At 45.5% G+C, this 22,363-nt stretch overlaps 1 protein-coding gene across 2 annotated transcripts in view; it reads left to right on the top strand.

Annotated features, from left to right (window-relative positions):
* PI4K2A (phosphatidylinositol 4-kinase type 2 alpha) overlaps positions 1-22,363 on the top strand; it is a 362,467-nt gene that overhangs the window by 301,030 nt on the left and 39,074 nt on the right. For both annotated transcript variants that reach the window (XM_069611565.1, XM_069611564.1), the window contains exons 7-8: positions 2,807-2,940; positions 5,536-5,595. In XM_069611565.1, the coding sequence (XP_069467666.1) occupies positions 2,807-2,940; positions 5,536-5,595 (194 nt within the window). The remainder of the gene's footprint in view (positions 1-2,806; positions 2,941-5,535; positions 5,596-22,363) is intronic.

Here is a 22,363-nt window from a genome sequence, read left to right as displayed (position 1 = left end):
TTCCTTCAGATGCATTGGGAATATATTCTTCAATTTCCCCATTGCAACAGCACTTAAAAACCCCACTCCCACTCAGAATGTATAAAGTAGTCTGCAGTTCCCACAATGCTGTTGTCTTTATTTTCCCCATGTCCGAATTCACAGCACCTCTGTCGGAGGTAGTGGGACTATAGACTTCTATTTCTAGCATGTTTCAGCTATTTCTTTATCGGATCTGGTTTCTGAGCCCTTCTGTATAGGAATCGGAGCTCCTCATTCCATGGCCCCCTTTTTTCCTTTTCCGGCTCACTCTGAGTTGCATCAGTTTTTCTTCGGTCTCTGGAACAAGTGGTCGCCAGTACTGCCCCTTTACTTCTACTTATCACCAGTGCATAGCTTCCCTTCTCAGTGCAGCTCGGTCTCCTCGTCACTGCCACAGACCACCTGCTCCGTTTATCTCGTCCAGTACCTTTCCCTGCTGTCTCATCCACCCCTCACCTTAGTTCAGCATGTGGGAGCGTCTGGTGGGGCCTGGCTCTGCCAGTGCGGCTTGCTTTCATGTTGCTCAGCATCTCGGTTGTCTCTTGGGTTCAGTAATCTCTGCCTCCTCGATATTGCTGACGACCGCTGTATCAGAACTTCGCAACATTATTTTTTGTTGCTTGTTAACTTTTTTATTTTATTTTTTATTTAAGTGTTTTGGCCCTTTGTAACCTGACATTAATTTCCCAGTAGTACTATAGCTGGGAAGTATCTTTGGTTTATGGCCAGGACTTTTAAAACCTACTCAACTCCTGGCATATTTCAGTAGTTCTTATGAAGGGTGGGTCCCATTTGCATGGTACCTAACCATGTGGTGTTTTGAAACTTTTATTCGATATTTACTGCAAATAAACTTTGGTTACAGTAAATGTGAAATACTTTTCACTGTGCGTGGCTGGACTCTGGGTGGCAGCTGCGCAGCAGTGCACCAAACATGAAGTGCGCCCACCGTGACGTGCATCATTTACAGAAAGCTCGGTTAAAATGTGTCCCCTTTGCTATGGGTTGAGTGCATTTCTCGAGGAGGTAAACTGTTACTCGACCTTCAGGTCTAATGTTAAAGGTATTTATACCACGCACCGTCACCAATGGAATTGGTCCCCAGACGCTCAGGCGGATCTGTAAGTGAGGAGGCAAGGTGGGTTAGTAGGATAGTGAGAGAAGTGGTGTGCTGTTGGCAGCTTCAGTTCGGTATACACCGTGCGCTGAGCTTTGGTGCGAGTATCGGATCGATGTCAGTCCTTGTGTGCTGTTGGTGCGGCTTATGTGTGTGTTGTTGCAGTGTTGTGAAGTGCGTGCGGTTTGCTGTGCGAGGGGTGGCTGTGTAGGTTTTTTTATGTGTTAAATATGCAGACAATTTGAGCATTTTTTGGGTTAGTGGGTTATGTCTCGCCGCTGATCTTTGCAATTTAGCTAAGCGTCTAGGTTTGGGAATTTTGTAGAGTAGGGGAGAGGCCCAGGTTTCACAATACATTACGTTTTCCCGATACATTAGACAGAGATTAATGACATACCTATACTTGAGAGTCCTGTATAATGGGAGAAAGGCTTAGGTTCTGCAGAGATTGTCTTTTAACATACAACAAAGGTGGAGGCTACATCTAGATTTGAGAGTCCTGCAGAGTGGATGTGACGCAGGCTAATAATGTTCACAGTTCTATCGAAGTGTGGCCCTTGCTAACGTTCACAATATATCTGGATGCGATGCACGCTAATGTTCATAATTCTATTTAAGTGTAGAGTTTGCTAGCATTTACGAATCTATCTAGATGCGACGCAGGCTAATGTTCACAGTTGTATCTGAGTGCTAACATTCACAATATCTCTTGATGCGATGCAGGATAATGTTCACAGTTCTATCTAGGTGTGGCACTTGCTAAGGTCTAGCAGGATTTTAAAGAATGCTCTCCGGATAGCCACTCTGTACGTTCCTCCTATGTAGTAATTACCTGGCAGTATAAAAGGAGCCAGTTGCATCCACTCTAACTTTTTCTTTGCAGCCATGTTTGCCCTGTGGAACCTGTCATCGTTTTTGCTAGATGGGATCTGTGATTGTGGAGCAACGGACCTTTGCGACTTGACGGTTCTTTCTGGTGTTTCTTCCTGTCAGTGCTCTTGTCCCCGAAATGCTCTGCATAAGTTTTGTTTGTTCAAGGGACAGGGGAGTAGTATTGGGGCAAGGGACACCTGTTTCTGTGCATTCAGATATACGGGGTAGTGGGCTGGCCCTAGAGTTTTAAGTTGGTCTCTATTGACATTCTACCCCCTAACTGGCTCACCTTTTGAAACATCCAGTAGCTCTTGGAATGCATAAACCAGTTTCTTGTTATTTCAAGTTCAATGTCTGTCCTAAAGAACTAGAAGAGCAATAAAACCTTAATATTTAGAGCATTTGGCCAACCCACCAAACATTAAATGACTACCTTTCTGCGTTCTACTTCTCTGTGGGTCAGTGAGCCCAAATCGACTACACACATGCATTAGCCTAGCAGCATAATTGTGTTGGGTAATTGTATGCATGCTTGAACTGTACCTTGATTTCGATTTAACCATTACAACATCACGTTCGTGCTTAGCCGTTCAAAATGGGATACTTGTCAATCCAAATCTCCCTCATTTTACTCCCATGATTGCAATTTAAGAAAGCACCAGTCTCTTGTTCATCTACGAAATGTTTGTTGTACTTTCATTTCTTTGAAGATTCCCCATTTGCAACGGTTTTGGGTGCAATGCTGCTTTCACTGTTTCATTCGTTTTTTCTTTTCTTTCTTTTTTACTTCTGTAGATCCTTTTTACTGGGCCTGGCTGCCACAGGCCAAAGTTCCTTTTTCTCAAGAAATCAAAGAACTTGTACTACCAAAGATTTCTGACCCAAACTTTGTTAAGGATCTAGAGGAGGACCTGTATGAGCTATTTAAGGTGAGTCTCTTATTGTGCTCGTTTTACATCGGATTACAAGGTATGTTCCATTACAATTTATTTTAAAATGTTGCATTCTTGATCCTGGAAACTTCAACTACACAAACTGTTGCTAACCTCTGTGTTTGTGTTTTCATGCCTCTTTATTCAGTCCAAAGCACTGCCCTGTTTTGGTCGCATTCTATGCAAATTAGGTGTTCTAGGTCAGGGTTGGATAATTTGCACATGCTCTACAGACTGACTGGTATGGGTGGTGTTTGGTACCTCTTGCCAAGAAGGCCCACTACCAGCTGCATTTCCTCAGAGCCATTCTTCCTTTCCTCACTTCCCCCAGAAGATCACTGTTTCAAGAGCCCTGGTTCTCTCTAAGCTGAACTACTGCAACCGCCTGTTTCTCAATCTGCCTTCCTCTACTCTCCTCCCTCTGCAACTAATCCAGAACAGGACTGCAAGACTTGTCCTTGGCCTCAAGCCCAGGGACCGGATCTCTCCACTGGCTCCCGGTGGCTGCAAGGATTGAGTTCAAGGCCCTATATATCGTCCACAAGACTTTCTGGGGCCGTGGCCTGCACTGAATACAACTTTCTCTTCCTAAACATCTTGAACCAGCGCAAACTCTGAGGTTCAGACTCTTCTCCAGGCAGAGATTGGGGTAGAGATCGCTCCTTTGCAGGTGCCTCCCTCTGGAATGGCCTCCCTGTCCCTCTCAAACCTAGCCAGACCTCCTGAAGTTCTGGAAGCAGCTCAAGACCTTAATCTTCACTTCTGCTTTGTCTCTGCCCTGCTGACCAACCTGTGTGCTGCACTGCCTGGCTACCCTCAGAGTCTCACAGGTGCCAGGCTCTCCCCCTCTCCCCCCCCCCCCCCCACCCCCTTGACCAGTAGCCCCTGCACTGCCTCCGGGCCTACCGGTCACTTAGGGGCTGGATCTGGAACCCTACAGTCCCCTGCCTCCTTGCACTTACTCAGAACATTGCTTCCCTGATTGCACTTCCCCCTTCCCTTCCCCTGGCACTTGCCCTCTCCCTGCCCCCTGCACTTTGCGTCTTGCAGTTGCAGGATCTGAATGATGCAAGGTCTAGTAAGATAGTTTTTGTCCTCACTCGGACTTCCCTCCCTTGTCTTATTGTGCCTAGAAACACTTGTGTACAGCCGCGTTATAAATGACTTATCATATCATACTTAAAATCAGCACTCTTTGCAAGTGTAGACTCCTAGCTTGTATGTTTCCCCTGGGCTGTTCACCTTGTATTGATTGGAAGGTTTCAGAATAGATTTTGACTTGGTGGATCATAAATTGCTGTAGCTACGATTATAATCTTGGAATGTTACATTAGCACTTTGGTGCTATGGCAAACTTACGAAAAAAGTAGGCTACCTTTTATATTTCATGAAGCAATACTATGTTTTTTAATTCATAAATCACTGACATACCTTTGACTATCCTTATGGCTGTTTCTTTGAATAGCAAGTGGGAATGCAGTGTTCCACTCCTAACATGTGAACTGTCGAGTTGTTTTGAGCTCTATATACATAGGACAGCAAAGTGGCTTTATTTATATTAGATTCCGAGCGCATAGCTCAGCATAAAGTATCCTTACTGTTTTATTTTTATTTTTTCCCCTTTTTTTAACATTCAGGAATTTTTGGTATTGGTTATTTTGAAAGTGGTTCTGGTATTTGAGCAGGCTATTTGAGAGTTCTATTTTAGCATGCACATCGGACGATCTGTTGCAAAATGTGTTGCTCAAATATGGCAAGGAATGCTTGAGAGCGTTTGTTGAAAATTGCATTTGTTTGTGGAGCTTTATAACGGTACAAGTCGTCAGTCTAGCACTTCGGTGCAGGACTGCAGTGAAACTGCGCAATAAATACTTTCACTTCAGGATTGCGGTACTTGAAATGGGACAATATCAAGACCTACTGAAAGTTCTTTTCTGCTGGACTGCAGAACGTTTATTGCGATGATACCAGAACTCTTCAAGAGGACAGAATTTTATATTTGACAACACTGAAATGAGCTTGCAGGACTAGAAAAATATTGAATCGCACAGCAAGGAAAGCGTGCACTCCTGCTGACAGCTTACATATGAAATTGAGATGTGGTACACACCATACTACTATCTGGCTTCCTCCGCACACACCCTCCTAACAAATGGGCATAGACTGGCAAATGTGTCACTAGAGTGTGGTGCAGACTTACTGAGTTGTGATGGTTACGCACCCATAAATGGTGCACAGTTCTGTTAAAGTATAGCCGCCCTGCTGAAGAGTGCTCTCTGCTCACCATTTACAACAGTCTGGAGCAGGTCAAATCCACAGAGCAGAAAGGGGAGTTGACACCCTCATGCCACCCCCCTCCCGCTCAGAATGCAAACCGGTGCCAGCATCCGATCTACCCATGGTCTTCTAAAACCGTTAACACGGTACCATTTCACACACTAAAAGTTAATTGTAAAAAAAAAACAGTTCTGATTGTGTAGTGGCTATGATTTTTTGTTGACAAAACGCACAGCATGTATTTCATGTGAAAGAGTAGATGAAACAAAAAAATCAAGTGCTCGAGTAATATTAGCAATAATTTTTCTCTTGCAGAAAGATGCTGGGTTTGACAGAGGACAGTTTCACAAGCAGATAGCGGTCTTGAGGGGACAGGTATGTTCTAGAAGTGTAAATGTATCCTTACTACATGTAGCCATGCTTTCGCCAGTCTTTGCCAGACCTCCCCGAGGTTATTGCGGCACGTAACGGGGTATTTTGATGCAAACATATTTTTTGTGTGTGTGTGTGTGTGTGTGTGTGTGTGTGTGAGAGAGAGAAAGAGTGCCAACATGTGCCCACCCCGCTCTCCAAAATCCTCCCGATCTAGTCCGCATAACTAAAGGCCTCAGATGGTGTGAGAGACTGGGCAAAGGCGAGTGCAAGAGAGCAGGTATGTGCAAGTGTGTGCCAGGGCTCATGAGAGGGTGTATGCGAGAGTGAGTGGGGGTGATGCATTTAATAGTGTGGGGGTTCATGCGAAAAGGAGGGTTCACTAACGCCAAGTTACCATGTACCACTGCAACAGTAAACTATGTGTCGAGTCGTTTGTGTTGAACCCAGCTGTGATGATTTTTCACCAGAATTTCCCATCTTTCACATGTATAGTAGAAATGAGCTGTGTTCGTGTTTTGTTTACAAGCCACAAAATCGTCATCAGCTTGCCAGATGGTCTCGGAGTATTGGAGAGCGCTATGCATCACTTAATAACATTTCAATGGGCAGTCAAGAAAGGTTTGCGTGTGGAAGCGGCATATCAGGGCAGCGCATTTTGGGGCTGCCTCGGGGACCATGATATGGCCTTTGTACGAGCCAAGCAGGAACTTCTGTGGGGGCAACAGTGGGAGGGGGCGTGACGGCAGAAGGTGGGGACCACCGTCCTTGCCTGGCATCCAGTGTCCATAAGAGGGGGCTCCTTTCCTGCCACCCACGCAGCACAGACGTTTTTTAAACGCCCACCCCACCCCATTCCGCGGCTGTCTTTGTCGAGCCATTATCTGGGGAAATTGCCACAATTATGTTTGATGATTTGTGTTATTTGTATGTCACATTTTGGCACTGTTGATGGGGACCTACACAATCGATTATGAAAAATGTTTGGACCATGGCCAAATGTTGAACTAGATGAACTCTGATTTTGCTGCCGGGTTGAGGGGTTCACCTTTGTCCATCTGGCCAAGCAGGCGGGGGGCGGTGGCCCCTCGGGTTGCCCATTGGGTGGAATTTTAGCCCAGGCTTGGGCATTGGACTGTCTGGCTGGCCATAGACATTTGCATTCTGCAATTAACCATGGAGCAGCTCAGACAGCTAGAAGACCAAACAGGCAGCTGGCGGGTCGGCTGGGCTGCTAGGGTCAAGGTCATGGTAACCGATTGTGGTGTAGAATGGGTGTGGTCCCGTCATAATTTCTGAGGAATGTTGTAATAAAGTGCGGCCTGTTTAACCCCAAAAAGGATGTTGTAGTTATTTTGTATGATACAATGTGTATTTTCTTTCTTTTTTTAAAAAAACTCTTTTTATTAGTGGTCAGAAAAGTTAGACAACACTTATCACATCACACAGTTTGCAACAATACTATGACACATAGCTCATTTGAACATTAAAGATTACGAAGTCTCGTCATCAGAAACCATGCCGCATAAATACATTCTGAAAGGGCCCCATATGTCTTTGGGCCTGCTAGCAGCTGGCCGGGTCAGGACAAATTGTTCTTCCGATTCGTTTACATATGTTAGTTCCCGAAGGAAATGTTTCATGTTCGGCGGACCAGTGCCTTTCCAAGTTTGTAAGATGCATTTTTTGGCCACTGCACATGCGATATTAAACAGTCTCCTGATTTTTTCAGAGCACTTGCCTATGTCACCAAACAGGTATTTCTGTGGGGTTAGTTTAGGGGGAACCTGTGTAATTTCTTCTAGCATCTCCACCACCTCCCTCCAGAATCCCACCACTACCGGACACCCCCAGTACACGTGGAATGCACCCGCCTGAGGTTTCCTACATTTGGGACATTCACCCGAACCATCCAGCGTGAACTTGGCAATCTTAGCCGGCGTGTAGTGTAGTCTATTTATTTAAAATCTTAAACTGGATTAAGCGTAGGCCAGCATTTAATGATACCCTTTTGGTAAGCGAGAAGTACCAGTACCAGGTTTTGTCATCAATGTGGGCCTGTAGATCTCTCTCCCACTTGTCTTTGACCTGGTTTGTCGTAGAGGTATGCGCTTGGACCGCTGCATATAGTTTAGAAATCCCCAGGCTATCCCCAGCCATTGCCAACTGTGTACATGGCTGTGTAAGGGGCTCATCTGGGAAGAGCGGCCAGTGCTGCTGGAAAGCTGATCTCATGCGGTAGTATTGAAGTGTCTTAAGCGGTCCCCCGCCCAATGCCCCCAACACGTCATTTAAGGTTGCGAATTTCCCGTTAATGAACATGTCACCCAGTTTAATTTCTTAATTTGGATCCCAGGATTCCTGTAGGCTGCTATCGTGTGTTGGAGGTATGCCCGGGTAGTTCCAGAGGTACACCTCCTGGGTTATAAGGGCTTTCCAAGCCCACTCTTTTGCATATAGCCTTCCATGCCCCGACCATGCAGCTCACTGGGTTGTAATCGCATGTATCTCTATATTGTGTATCGAAAATTACAGACTGTATATTCGTGGGGTGTGTGGTGTATTCCTCTATCCACGTGTTGGGCGGGCTATCTGTCTCCCTGTACCAGTATTTCGCAAATTCAGCTTGGGCAACGTAGTAATACAGTTCAAAATCGGGTGCTGCTATGCTGCCTGAGGAGTATGGTTCAGTCATTTTTTCCCACCCTATCCTTGCTGTTTTCCCGCTTCACAGAAAAGTTACCACCATGGATCGAAGCCTGGCAAAGAAGGGCCGTCCCAGCCATATAGGGACATTCACAAAAAAATACAGCAATTTGGGTAAGGTTATCATTTTTAAAACTGCAACTCTGCCATGCAGTGAGATCGGCAGGCGTCCCCACATCAGTAGTTTGGTGTTTAAAGTGTGTAGCGTGTTTTCATGGTTGTCTGTGTATAGTGTATGTCTATCCCTAGAGACAAGTATCCCCAGGTATCTAATAGTTTGTTCGGACCATTTAAGTCCACACCAAGTGTCTGGACACTTGGTTGTCAGTGTAAGTGGGAATATTTCAGATTTGGCATTATTTATAGTATACCCAGAGTAAACTGCAAATTCCTGAATCTCTACCATGATGGGTGCAATATTTTCTGGTTCACGAACATATAGGAGCTTATCATCCACGTATAGGGAGATTAGTTGGGTAGAGCCCTTCAGCTTTATCCCCCTGTCTGAGTGTCTAAGTCTAATCGTGATTGCCATTAGCTCTATGGTCAGCGCAAATAATATAGACGAGAATGGTCACCCTTGCCTGGTGCCCCTCCCCAATAGGAATAATTCAGAGATGGATCGATTAGTTAATACTCTTGCACCGGGTTTCGTGTATAACAGTTTCACATATCTAATAAAATTAGGGCCCATTCCGAATGCCTCCAGTACCGCTAACAAGTAAGCCCATGACACCGAATCAAAGGCTTTTTCGGCATCAAGGAATATGGCAACTCCGTTTCTTCCCGGGTCTATCTGTGCCATCATGCCAAAAAGTCTACGGAGATTAAGGGCCGTGGATCTAGCGGGGATAAACCCGTTTTGGTTGGGATGGACAAGTGTCGGGACTGCCGTCAGGAGCCGATTGGCCAGTTCTTTTGCAAATATCTTGGTGTCAGTGTTTATAAGTGAAAGGGGCCTGTAGGATGATGTATCTTGGGGTGGGCGACAAGGTTTAGGGAGTATGGTTATCACAGCCTCTCTCATTGTCGGGGATAGTATATTGCTCTGAAGGGCTTCCTCCCATACCTGCAACAGCACCGCTACTAGCTCCTCGCGGAACTCTTTATAGAATTCGGCGCCTAATCCTTCTGACCCTGGAGCCGTACCCGACGCCAATGCCTTAACCGCCTCTGCGATTTCCTCAGCGGTCACAGGCTGTTCCATCGCCAGTCGGACCTCCTCATAGTTTTGGCATGGAAAGTGCCTCTAGGTAAGATTTAATTTCAGTGTCTGTTTTGGTATCTTTGTTTCTATATAGGTCTTGGTAGAATTTAGCGAATTCACTATTTATCCCCTCTTAACCCAGAAGAACCTCCCCTTGTGAAGTTTGTATGCTCGTAATCTCGTTTGGTTGCCTATCCTGTTTGAGCAGATTGGAGAGTGTCCTCCCAGCTTTATTCCCATCCCCATATCTATGGGCTCGCACCGGTGCTGCCATATCGCGGGCTTCTCTAGTGGCCAACTTGCCAAATTCTTGAAGACGTGTCTGAATTTCAGCCAATATTGCCTTGTCTTGTGTGCGAGTGTAAGTCTTCAATTTCCCCCAGCTTAAGTTCAGTTAACTCAGTTCGGACCCCCTTCAGGAGACCCACGAACTTGGATATCAAAGTTCCCCTAGCCCAAACCTTAAAGGATTCCCAGACAGTGGAGTACCTATCAACTGATCCCACATTGTTAGTAAAAAAAACTGCAATTTCTATGTGTAATTCCTCCACAACCCCAGGGTTGCCCAACATCCCTCCTGGCATTCTCCATCTTTTTACGGGCCTTGGCTGCTGATATAAGTGTCCATTGGCCCTTTCTTTTTGCTACCAGGGGTCTTAGATGTTTTACCTGCTTTATTTGGTTCCCCCATTGTGGCGCAGAGCAGTGTGTACTGCTTTCAATTTCACTGTTATCAATGTTCAGGGCAATGATTTTCTATAAATGTTCACACCGCCACCATATGGTTCATCTGGCCGGTGAGGAATGGGGTTCAATGTATGTCTGCAAACCTCTGTGTTTTAGGTCTTCAGGGCGTGTTGGTCATGAATGGACTGTGTCCTTCCACATATGTAGCATTCAGTTCGTAGTGTCTTGTGGCCCTGAGTTCCGTCTTAGCTTGCGGAGCCTATGTGTGCATCAGGTGCTTTCCTTTTATCAATAAACGGCCGTGGGGGCAGTCTCTGCGCGCCTCCCGATGATCAAGAGGCAGTAATATATTAGGTGCAGAAGAGCAGTGTGGTATCCCTCCAGTAAACAATCGAAGGCGTCAGCGCCCCTTAAAACTATGATGAGCGCATCAAATCACCCCCACTAGGCCCTTGAGGGCCAGCCGCACCACGTGCGCCTGGCACGGGGGTCCGTGTCCCACTGCCCAGTAGGCTCTGGGCTATATAGTCCGTCTCGGGTCAGGATATTGTATAGCTCGCGGAGCGCCAACGTTCGGCGGGCTCTTGAATATTTGAAGGTTAGTGTCCCTCCGGATTGCGGATCTGTGTTCACAGGACCTACGCCCTGTTAGCATCCCTCATCACAGGCACAGGCGACGGCCATCCTCTCCGGTCAGTAACACACGCAGCCGCTCCAGCCGCGAGGCCGAGCATGGGCCTGGGCGGGAGCCATGACGAGCATCGAGCTCCGCATACAGTCGGGGTTAAGCCCGCCACACTCTGCTCCACATCTTCCCCACCAACTCTCGGCCTCTTACTTGTGGTGGCGTGCACGTGTTGCGCTGCCTCCAGAGAGCCGCAGCACCCGTTGCGCCACCTGGGGATTTGCTGCAGGATCTCATCAGATTAGTGTCCGGGAGGGCAAAAGGCGTTTTCCGCTGTCTATCAGCCGGAGCACCCCACGGATCTCGATCATGCATGGGGTCCATTAGTTGGTGTCGGTCGCAGCCGTCTTCCCGGCTTGGCACAACCAACACCCGTATATTGGGTTTAGGCGCGAGCCGCAGTTGCAGGCTCCTCCCACCTGCGGCCTGCAGTCCCTCTGCATCCCCGCCCAAGGGGTGAATCTGCCCGGTTCTATTCGCCTGATCGCCTCAGTGCTGGGTGTCGGTCAATCTCACCACGGCCATATCTTGGCGAATATGGGTCGCAGCTGATCAGGATTTTCTCTGAATGTGCTCCGATGTCTGGGCCATTGGTAGCACAGCTTTCCAACTTCTCAGGCAGCCTCTGAAAGGATAAATTAGCATAGGATGTCTCGGTGGAGCAGGAGCTCCGAAATCGGGCAGCCGTTTTCCTTGTGCGCAACAGCGCCCCACAATGTGTATTTTCTGACGAGATGGTCATTACGAGTGCACCCCTATGTATGTGTGTGCTTCTGTATTTGTCCATCCCCATACCGCCTAGAACCTGCTATTTTTAGTTTGGGCTATTGGTGGCACTTTAGCGCCACCTATCGCCCAAAACTATTGCATTAGAGTACTGATGAGGAAAAAATGGCATACGAGGAGCGACACAAAGCTTGTTTGCTTTTGAAAGTTTTCTAGCACGCTATACCTGGCAGACTTAACTGCATTTGGGCGCAGATGGAATACGGAAAGAAAATCCTACTGCTCGCTTACAATCAAGAAAAACACTACCTTTTAAACAAAAGGTTTTTAACCTTTTGCAGAATTGAAACATTTCAGGGATAGTGTGAAGTTCCAAAGGAAGCAAATTCCAGAGACTGGGCCATAAACTACAAAGTGCTGTTCTCCTCTTGACACAGAAGGGGGTGGGGTCGGGCATCCTAAGAAGAAACTTATCTGCAGATCTAAGTGTTGAGTTGGATGATCGATTAAGCTTCTGGGATAGGCATGCCGGGACGAGCCCATGGGTCCATTTAAAACCAGACAAAGAATTTGGAGTTACATTCTTTCATTCACAGGAAGCCAATGAAGGGACCTAAGGAGGTGAAATGTGAGTAGATTTAGAGGCATTAAAAATTGTCCCCACTGCCGCATTCTGAGCTTTCTGGAGCCTAATCGTTTGCCTTTCGGGACAGCCAAGGGCATTCCCATGGTCCAGGCAGGAATTAACCAAGGCACCCACCACCATGGCATGATTGTTTGGAGATATATAAGGCACGGCTAGACAGAGAAAGTGACTAAGAATTAGGTATTCCCCATAGTGACTACTGTACTCCCAGTATATAGCCCCCTGGCCTTCATACCTATGCCACTGTACAATTGGGACAGGGCCAGAACTTTTGTGCACCACAAAATATCCTTGCACACGCAAGGGAGTGTCAGTCCTTGGTACACTAGTCGATGCAACAAGGGGTCAGATTTACAGAGGTGTGTGTACTAGTGACTATGAATACAGTAGTCCCTACAGTGACTTAACCGTCTCTTACTCCTATGTCCTGCCCCACTTTCCATGGGAGATGTGTATAGTATGAACCAAATCATGAGGAGGAATCTACTTAAACTGAGGCAGACAGGTAATGCAGGACGGCCTGACCAAACCTAGTGTCTACCCTGGAACGTATCTCACAGACCACCTGAATAGCACACCAATTCCTAGAGACAAGGTGTGTTTTTTTTAATTAAAGTTGTTGAATGGGACTCTAAAGAACCGTCCCTCTCGTCTAGAGAAAACAAGCTCCTCCCTAACCCAGTTATCCCTATTCCCCCCCGGTTAGTATCTATTGCCTGTTTACCCCCTATTCTCTACTTTTCTGCCTTGACGGTCTAAAGACGATTGCCTTCTCTATCTATCTAACCTTCCTTATGTACTTCCTAGGTGTGATCTATATTACGAGGGTTAGTATAAAAGGTATGTGGCTTCTAGACACTTGTTCCCTAATCTATCTCCTTCTTTTACATACTATTTAGTTGTTTTATTTTTTATTTTATTTTTTCCCTGCAAAGGGGCTTGGCGGTGTTCTCACTCCTTCCAATATTTGAAATGTTATCTGCATTTGCCTGTTTGTTGTCCACATAATGACACACTATTTGTTGGTGACTTGGTGGAGGTCCCTCAACCTTATCTCGACACAGACCCCTGAGGTCTTATGTTCCTGCCTGTGTGATCAACACAGCAAATTCCACAGGACCGTTCATGCCGAATATACAGCATAACTTGACTCTCATGTTTACATCTAAAGCAATTGTGATAAATATGTATGAACGGAGACACGAGATGCGCCTTGCCCACGCTACTGTTTGCATCGCAGGCATTCACTGCCGCAGCTTTGTCTTGTGGCTTGCAGGGGCACGTAAGTCTTAAAAGTGGAGGGGGCTGGAAAGAGGTAGGGAGTGGGAGGTAAAGAGGCTGGAATTTGGTCGATATGGAAAAGAACAGATCAATTGGAAGAGACTAAAGTGTCGGAACAAACAGGGCGCATAATCAGGTGAGTGGAATTGGGTTGTGACTGGACATGGGAACACTAAAGGTGGGGGGGATCCCCTTTAAAAGAGAATGTCGAAGATGTGGGTGGAGGCACAGCACACCAAAGAGAAATGTGTGAAAGACCAGTGGGGTTAGTGCAGCACATACGCAATGTGCCGAAAGCGGGAACCCTATGAACTGTGGAGTGAAGTAATTGGTTATTCGTTAATTGACAATGTAAATTAAGACTTTGAACCATTTCCATTCCTCGATATGTGGAATGCATGTGCATAATGTTTTACGTTAATGGTAAATAGAAGTTGTCCTCCCCAATTTGAATGCTAAAACTATTTCATAAAATCACCTGTATTCCCAGATACGCTGAGAAATCTACTTCTATCCTGCAAGATATATTGGTTATACATGAACAACGGTTGGAATAAACTGTTAGCTCAACTTATATGAGCTATCTAACAGATTTTCATCTTTGTGAAGGGACAAACATTTCAAGTTGCAGGCTACTAGCGAGGCATCGAAATGAACTTCTTGCATGTACAGCGACCTCACCATTTCATACTTGCCAAGAGTCAGTTATCACTTGCAAATTTTGACATCAATTGATTTTTCCATAAAATGTGTTTTTGATGTATCGATAGAGAGCCTTCTCACAATTGGTGGCGGCCAGCACATGGATCCATGGGAAGGAAACGCAAGCACACATGAAGCTAGAGTTCTGTTTGAGTGGCAGATTCCCACGTGAGATACTCTATGGCAGTCCGGGTGGAAAAGAGTTACCCCCCACCAGAACACCCCTTCCTTCCCAAGAAATTAATCTGCTGCCTGACCGAAAAGAGAGGAATGCTACCTCTACATTATACTAAGTGATAAACCATTTTACCCCCCTCTTTCCTAGTCCCCACTTACGATTCTCAAATTGAGATGGGAGACAGACTTTGGGACAATGGAGGAGGAGGATTGGATCAAGGGTCCAAGTGGCAGTGAGGGAGGCGAATATGTCTGAGGCTGAGGATGGTACAATACAAAATCTTTCACAGGATTTACTACTCTAGGGATATGCTTAAAAAAACTGGGAGAATCTCAGACTCCAGATGTCTGAAGTGCAGTAGGAACACGGGTACCTTCTGCCATTTGTTATGGGAATGCCCCAAGGTCTCAAAATACTCGGAAAGGATATTGACAACAATATCCACAGTAGTGGGCCGCTCGATCCTGAAACGGCCCAATTTTGCATCCCTACACATCTGGGGTGATATGGAGGGGAGCATGACAAAAGTGTCTGATCTCTTCTGCACGTATGGTAGCTAAGAGACCTGGCGACCAAATGGGGGAAATAGATGCTACCCTGTCTAGAGCTCAATGGATGGAGGACATGGATCACTGCCAATCCCTTGAATAGATAGGCACAGGGATTTCTTAGCTAAAGGCCAAAGGATATGGATAAAAGGACTTACTTGGTGACATGAATGACGGAGAAGGGGTATCGGGGAATTCAGAAAAAGCACAGGCCATAAACAAACACAGCATGGTCAGGGCCACTTGTACACTGGAACAACATCCCGCATCTAGAGACTGGGTTCAGTCGGAATAACTAATATAGCCTGGGACACTCGGAGTGGAGGGGGGAATGAGGGAAGCCTGCCTTTGTTAGGAGCCGTTCTATTTGGGGAATGTTTTTTTTGTTTTTGTTATGGTGGCAAATGCAATAAATAGTTTTTTTAAAAGTAGACCACCTTCTGGCCCTAGTTTGTTCATTCTGTTGAATCTCTTCGTTAAAGGCTTATGTCCATTACTAGTGGTCTGGTGTGCACCAAGGAGTGTACAGTGAGTGCTGTTGGCTGGAAGAGAATTACCCGCCTACTGGTGTAAGAAAGCTACATTCACGGAATGAGTCTTCATTGTGGACATTATTTTGGACTTTTAACTCACTCTAACTTTGTTTGGCCATGGCTCCTAAATCCTAGAAAGCAATACAAATTGGGCAGCCACGCGCACCAAGGAGTGCACAGTGAGTGCTGTTGGGGAGGGGGGGGGGGGTTGGGGGTTGGGGGTTGACTGTGTTGGGAGTGAGTCTCTGGATATATCTACCAGAGCTGGTAAGTGCGTGTGACTAAAGCAGGTCACTTGTTCATCCACATGGACCGCCAAGCAGTTTGTGTGGGTGGTGGCCGTTGACACTGTTAAGCTAACCTACACGAGGTGGCCATTTTTAAAGTCTCCCATTTGCACAACTACTCCTGTGTTAACGATCATGCCCGCAATTTAAAGAAAATATCAATTTAGGATTGATGTGAAGCAGGTATGCAAGCGACAAACAGGTGTGGCTAATAGTAAGAGAGCAATAATAAAAAGGAAGAGAATCAATGATAAAATCAGTAAACTAAACACTTGATGGGGTGTCCCTTTCAGTGGTTGAAGCTTATGGGATAAGCGTGGTGCACTGCATATGGGTCAAGACAGGCTCACTACTTATCTCAAACCAGTTAATACCACCACAGAACCATCAAATTTAACAGTGGCGGATTTGCATGGGCCCAGTACTAGCATCGACAATAGTGGTATGGAGCCTATTGATAAAAATTCTTTGTTGAATATGGTGATAAACTTGAAAAATAAGTATGGGGGTTGAATCAACAACACACGCACCCCAAGCCCTTCCACCTCATGTTGAAATTATGGCCACCAATCCAGAGAAAACGCCTGACTTGGAGGAAATAGCGGACAAGTGTACGCGTCTTCCCCTAAAAGGGCAAATGAATCCTATTCATCTTCAGATACTTCTGATGAGGATTCAATTAGAGAACTAGAAAATGTAAAGATATTAAAAGCATTATTTACAATATGTAACTCTATTTACAAACAACACATAATGAAAGATGGCTTTACCAGATTGGTGGACGTGATTCTCAACATCTCTAAACCCTTGGAGAAAGTGCCCCCCTCCTAGTCCCCCACTGCTATTAAATCAGGAAATCAAAAATCATTACATAGAGATAGATCGCCAAAGTGGCACCAGTTGTAAATGTTATGACTCTATACTTGCGGTTCACAATGTGTCTTGTGCTACCCTCCCCCACCTCCCCAAGGCCGTATGTGAGATTGTTCAGCCAGGGTCTATCATTGCGAAATCTCCCATAAGGGTTTATTGGAAAAACAGACTGTATAATGAGTAAAAAAAAGGGTACAAATAATAAAGCAAGGAGATCATAGTTCGCCTAAGCTGATACCACACGAACAACATTTAGGTGTGAAGAGCTAAAGGAGAAGTTTCAACTGGTCAACGAGGTCCCTGATTAAAACAAATGGCCACGCTACCTAAAAATACAACCTTTAAACTAGGGCTGACAATAAAAGGAAGGGTAATAACCAGGAGACCTGCCCACAAGAACAGGGTTCAATTCAGGGAACGGTCTAAAAGTAATGATGACTCTGAATTTGATGAAGAGGCTAAAACAAACTAATGGGTTTGATGATTTGTGTGAAATGGAAGGGGTGGACCAGTCACAAGTTGAACCATGGGAGAGTAAGGCTACCTACGCCTCTGGATTAAAGGACGCATTTTCCTCTAATGCATTAAACAATTAAAATGGTGGAAACTTATGCCAACTCTAATAGTCGCGTCCTTAATAGGACGAAAAATCTGGAATTGATCCACCAAGTAAAAGAACTGAATGCCATCTCCTCTCAGGAGTTTACTTGAGTTGAAATCCCCAGAGCTAGTAGTGAACCTAATTGGGCTATATTGCACATGGTTTCACCTATTGTTTGTGTGTGCATATTATTGCATGCTGAAACATTCAGCAAGACAGGATACGAGTTCACACCTATTTAAAAAATGAGGCAGCGAAATTCCAAGCAAGTAAATTAACTAACCCTAGGAGCACTGATGCAAGCCAGGGGCAAATAAGCATTGATGAACTGGTCCTTAGAATAGTTGGTGAACTCAAAGGAAAAGGGACGAATATTTTGAATACCAACTCGCTGTACTATCCAGATGATGGTTGTGTGATCATTGAATGACCTATGGTTGAGTGGCAAGAGGAATTAAATGTAATATTGTGGAACTCAAGGTGATTCCACTCATTTGTCTTAAGAAATGAGGGCATGGACATTCTATTAAGTTCTAACATATTTGCTCTCCAAGAGACTTGCCTCTGTAGAGACTTTGTGTTGGATGGATATAGAATCTTGCAAAAAAAAGCAAAACATGTAATTGCAGGTTGACTGATTGTGGGGGCTAAGCACCATTTAACTATGAATGCTTGCGCTGATATGGAAACTCATCTTTGCATATTGATGGCCAAGCTTGAACTACACATCAAGGGAAAGTTCTCCACAATCCTTATAATAAACGTATACAATCCTCCAAATTATGTTTATTCACATGATATCAGAAAAGACCTGGGTAACCTAATTGAGAACTTGACAAGGGAAAGGTTGATCCTCTCTACATCATCGTAGATGACCTAAACTATAACCGATTTACATCAGCATCAAAGAGAACTAATGAGATCTTCCCTTTTATGATGAATCAATGGGGAGCGACGATTCTCCAAGATTGTCAATTGTTTATTAGTAGGGAAGAGGAGGACAGAGGTGCATGTCAGCTAGGAAATCTAGCTCATGAATGGACTGTCTCTTTCCCCAATACAATGATTGACTCATTTTGACCACTTAGTCTTACACCCACTTATTTGAGTGACCATGTTGTTCTAAAGTTTGGTATCCAATTAGATGCCGCAAAAATGAACGAAAATGTAAGGTGGGCAACTGGTCACAGAGTAAGTTTGAGGGGAAATAGAATATATGGGTCCGTTGAGGACATGGAATGGTATGTCACCTTTTTTGAGAATGTACAGACTGGGATGTTACCGACTGTAAACGTGGGCTTCGAAGTTCTCCAGTATTTGTCATAAAGCCAACTCTGTATTCATGAAGTAGAAACTAGACACAGTGATAAAACTATTATAAAGAGAAAAAATTATGATTTTGTAATCGCGACTGAAAAAAAGAGGCTTAACAAGGAAATAACTGGGGTTAAGAGAAGCCAGTGCACTGATATAATAAATGGAAACCACTAAGAAATTTAAGAACTAAATTAAAAAAACTTTGTTAAACGACATAAGGCATTGAAAGGGTCGCTGAGATGGTTTCAACTGCCCAGCATGCTGATGAATACAGATGAACACAGATTCTGGCCATTGTACAATAACTATGTTGATTCACATAATATGGATAAAAAGGAAATAAACTTTATAACCAAGAAGATCTGTATTAAACATGCAGGATCAAACCACTATAGGGAGACTAAAGATATAAATGATAGGGTGGCCAAAGAATTTGTCGGTTCTGATATTTTATCTGAATGGTGCCAGGAATATGTAGAGAAAATAATATACAAATTGAAACCCTCTAAAGCGGCAGGTCTGGACTGTATCCCCAATTTGATTTATAAACAAAACCCCCCCAATTTTGGTCAAATATTTTTCTCAATGCTATTTACTTCAATAGTAAACACTGGTATTATACCGACTAGATGGATGGCCTCCATCCTTATCCCTATTTTTAAAAAAGGAGCATGTGACAACCCCTGTAATTATAGAATGCTGGCAATGTCCGACGCCTCATCTAAGCTGTTTGCTCATGGACCAAACCGCATAATATACTTTCAAATGGAGTGTGTCCTCCCACATATTCCTTATCTTATGATATTTCCAATAGCCAGCTTGGCTGCTTCGTAAAAGAAATTCAGCAGAGGGCGTTACACATCGACTCGATGTACCACGGAGGCCTCCGTCTTGATGTCGACGTCACTGAAGATATATATAGCGCGTGCAATGTCCGTTGGTTTCAGTTCCGTTTTTCCGCGCTACCGCTTCGGATACGGTACGCTTCATTCCTTTATTAATAGAAATCGTTGAGAAAATCTTCAAAAAATGGCTTAGTCATTGGCGTCTTCTACTCTGAAGTCTGGATTAACAAAATGCTGTGACTGCGGTTCGAAGATGTCCATTACGGACCCCCACGGAATATGCTTGTGGCGTCTGGGATCCGCTAATCCTTCATCGGAGTGTGAGGACTGCCTGTCCATGACGTTGAAAACCCTGAGAGAGCACAGAGGGGGATTTATAGATCCTACCTGCCGCAAGTTTCCATTGACTCCGTCGAAAAGACAGACTTCGGACAAGACGAGAGCTGTTTCTCATCACTGTAAGAAAAGTAAGCGATCCCGATCACAAAGTGGTTCCCACCATTGGTCATTGTCAAGACATTCGAAGAAACAGCGCCATTGGTCGCCATCTTCGTCTTAGAGTTCCTCTCCGAAACGAGTCATATGCCCATTGGTGCCGAAAGACTTTTCATTGACGCCATTGGCGCCAAAAACCAATGAAAAGTCATCGACACATCGGGCTTTGAGCTCCTCGATGCTACTAGCGTCAAAGTCGTTGACGCAACCATCCAAAGCCCTCCACGTCACTCGTTTGGCAATTTTGGCACCTTTGTCAACAAATATTATGACACCATTGGGTACTATGGAGAAAATGTATACCCCTTTACCTAGGGCTGACTTTTTCCAGTCTCTTTCCTCTATTTGAGGACGCAGAGCCATCATCGGATGAATCTAGACCTTTTGGCCTCCAGTATGGTATGTCATCAGTTCCCGAGGCCCTTATTTCTGAAGAATCCAGAATAAAGGATCTTCAAGACTGCCTGCATGATGCCAGTGGTTTGGACAACTCACCAGAGCCATCTGATCATGCAGAGGTTACCTACAGGCAATTGTTGTCAAGGGTGGTTAAATATATGGGATGGGCTAGACCAAGTCCAGTTTTCAAACAAGATGGCCTAACTGACATTCTCGACAGGGGACCTCAGAAAGACCCAATTGTTTTGTTCCATGCAGCTTTGCAAAAGCATGTTGCTACCAATTGGGAGGTGCCTGAACTCAATCCGGCTGTTAACACAAACCTGACCCAACTCCAGAGTGTCTGGTATTACAAGCTACCACCTCAACCACTAGATAAAATGCCTACCCTACCATCCCTCCTGATAGGGATGATGAGCATTACAACGCTCTAGCCCTAAAAGTTTTTTCGGCTGGAAGTATGGCCCTGAAGTCAGCAAATGCCATGTGCACGTTGGCTAGGTTCACTCATACCCTTTTGGGAGTGTATATCCATGGCGACTGGCCATATCCTGGAAGGGGAAGAACGAGACATGTTTTTAAACAGTCAAGGATGGAAAGGACGCTATGTGTGAATCCCTCCAGACTGGTCTCAACTCCGCTGACCGTATCAGCAGAGCAATGGCGGCTAGTACAGTTATGCACAGGTTTGCCTGGTTGAGAAAGTCAGGATTTGCTCCAGACGTACAATTCAGACTGCTCAACGTGCCCTTTGACAGCACACATTTGTTTGGTAGCAAGGCTGATGAGTTTGGAGAAACTGCAGACTTCAAAGGCATCAGCCAAATCCCTTGGTACTGCGATTAGACAACCTCCAGATCGCCCCACAGGCGCGCCCTGGAGGGGTAGGTCCTTTCGTCACTACTCCACGTTTGGAAGAGGCAGAGGACAGTCAGTTCAAAGAGGCCAAAGAAGATCCCCCCCCATGGTGGATGGGGAAGGGGTACTAAGACAGCCTCAGCAGCGACGACTTCACCATCAGCCACTGTGTCCGTCACCCTAAACCTCTCTGAGGACTTAGTCTGCCTCCCACTGCAGTCTTGTGGCTGTCGCAGCATCTGACAGAATGGCAGGCTATTACCTCAGATGCATGGGCATTGGAAACAGTTGCTCTGGGTTACTGCCTTCCCTTTCTAAAAAACCTCAGTCATCCACCGGGGGAACAACTCTTTCAAAGTTTCAGTTCCCCAGCATGGGGTCTGGCATGTATTCACATGCTCATGAATATTCCCCATCGTCAGGCTGGGAATCCTTGGTAAAGAAAAAAATCAGTTTGTTTAGTTTCTGAACTGTCTTTCTACTGATAACCAATCACTGGTCTCTGGGTCATTCTGCCCCCAGCCAATGGCTTCCCTCTACCTAAGCCCCTCCTCTGGCAGCCATCTTCAGATTTTTACTGCACGTTCAAGTGTTGGGAGTCCTCGTGCTTAGCTCTCGAGCTTTTACTGCGTGTTGCGTTTTTTCAAAGAGTTTACTCTTATTTTTTCAGTCAAATCGAGCCTCAAGCTCCACCGATTCATCTTCTGATTAACGGGGACCCGTTTTGGAAATTTCTACGCCCCTCAAGGGCGAGTTTTTGTCGAATTTCACTTCTTGGAGGATTCCGGAAGATCTTTGAGGCCTACCCCTTGTGGACATGGCTCAAGACAAAGGAGACTCGACGCACATTGGATCCAAGCTGTTCAGGATCTGCCCAGGATGTGGACTACAGAACGTCTTCAAGGAAGATGAGCACTCTCGATGTCTCTACTGCCTGCACTCAGACAAGTCGCACGTTAAGGAGGACTGTGCCTTCTGCAAGAACATGTCCGTACGGACCATGAAGGACCGTCGTAAACGACTTGCTGACTGGCTGGAGGCGAAGAGCCCGGCAGCAGGTGAGAAGAAGTCTGAGCGGTCTTCTAAGACCTTTGAGGGCACTCTGGCGACTGGGGTGCAACAGAAGGCATAGCACCGCGAGTCTGCAGGCACCGGAAGCGGCGTTGGTTCGGGCTCCTCGGCTGCCGGGCAGGTGCA

The sequence above is a fragment of the Ambystoma mexicanum genome, chromosome 8 (assembly GCF_040938575.1).
Source record: "Ambystoma mexicanum isolate Mex_15411 chromosome 8, UKY_AmexF1_1, whole genome shotgun sequence".
NCBI lineage: Eukaryota > Metazoa > Chordata > Amphibia > Caudata > Ambystomatidae > Ambystoma > Ambystoma mexicanum.
This window is presented reverse-complemented; position numbering and strand designations above follow the sequence as displayed.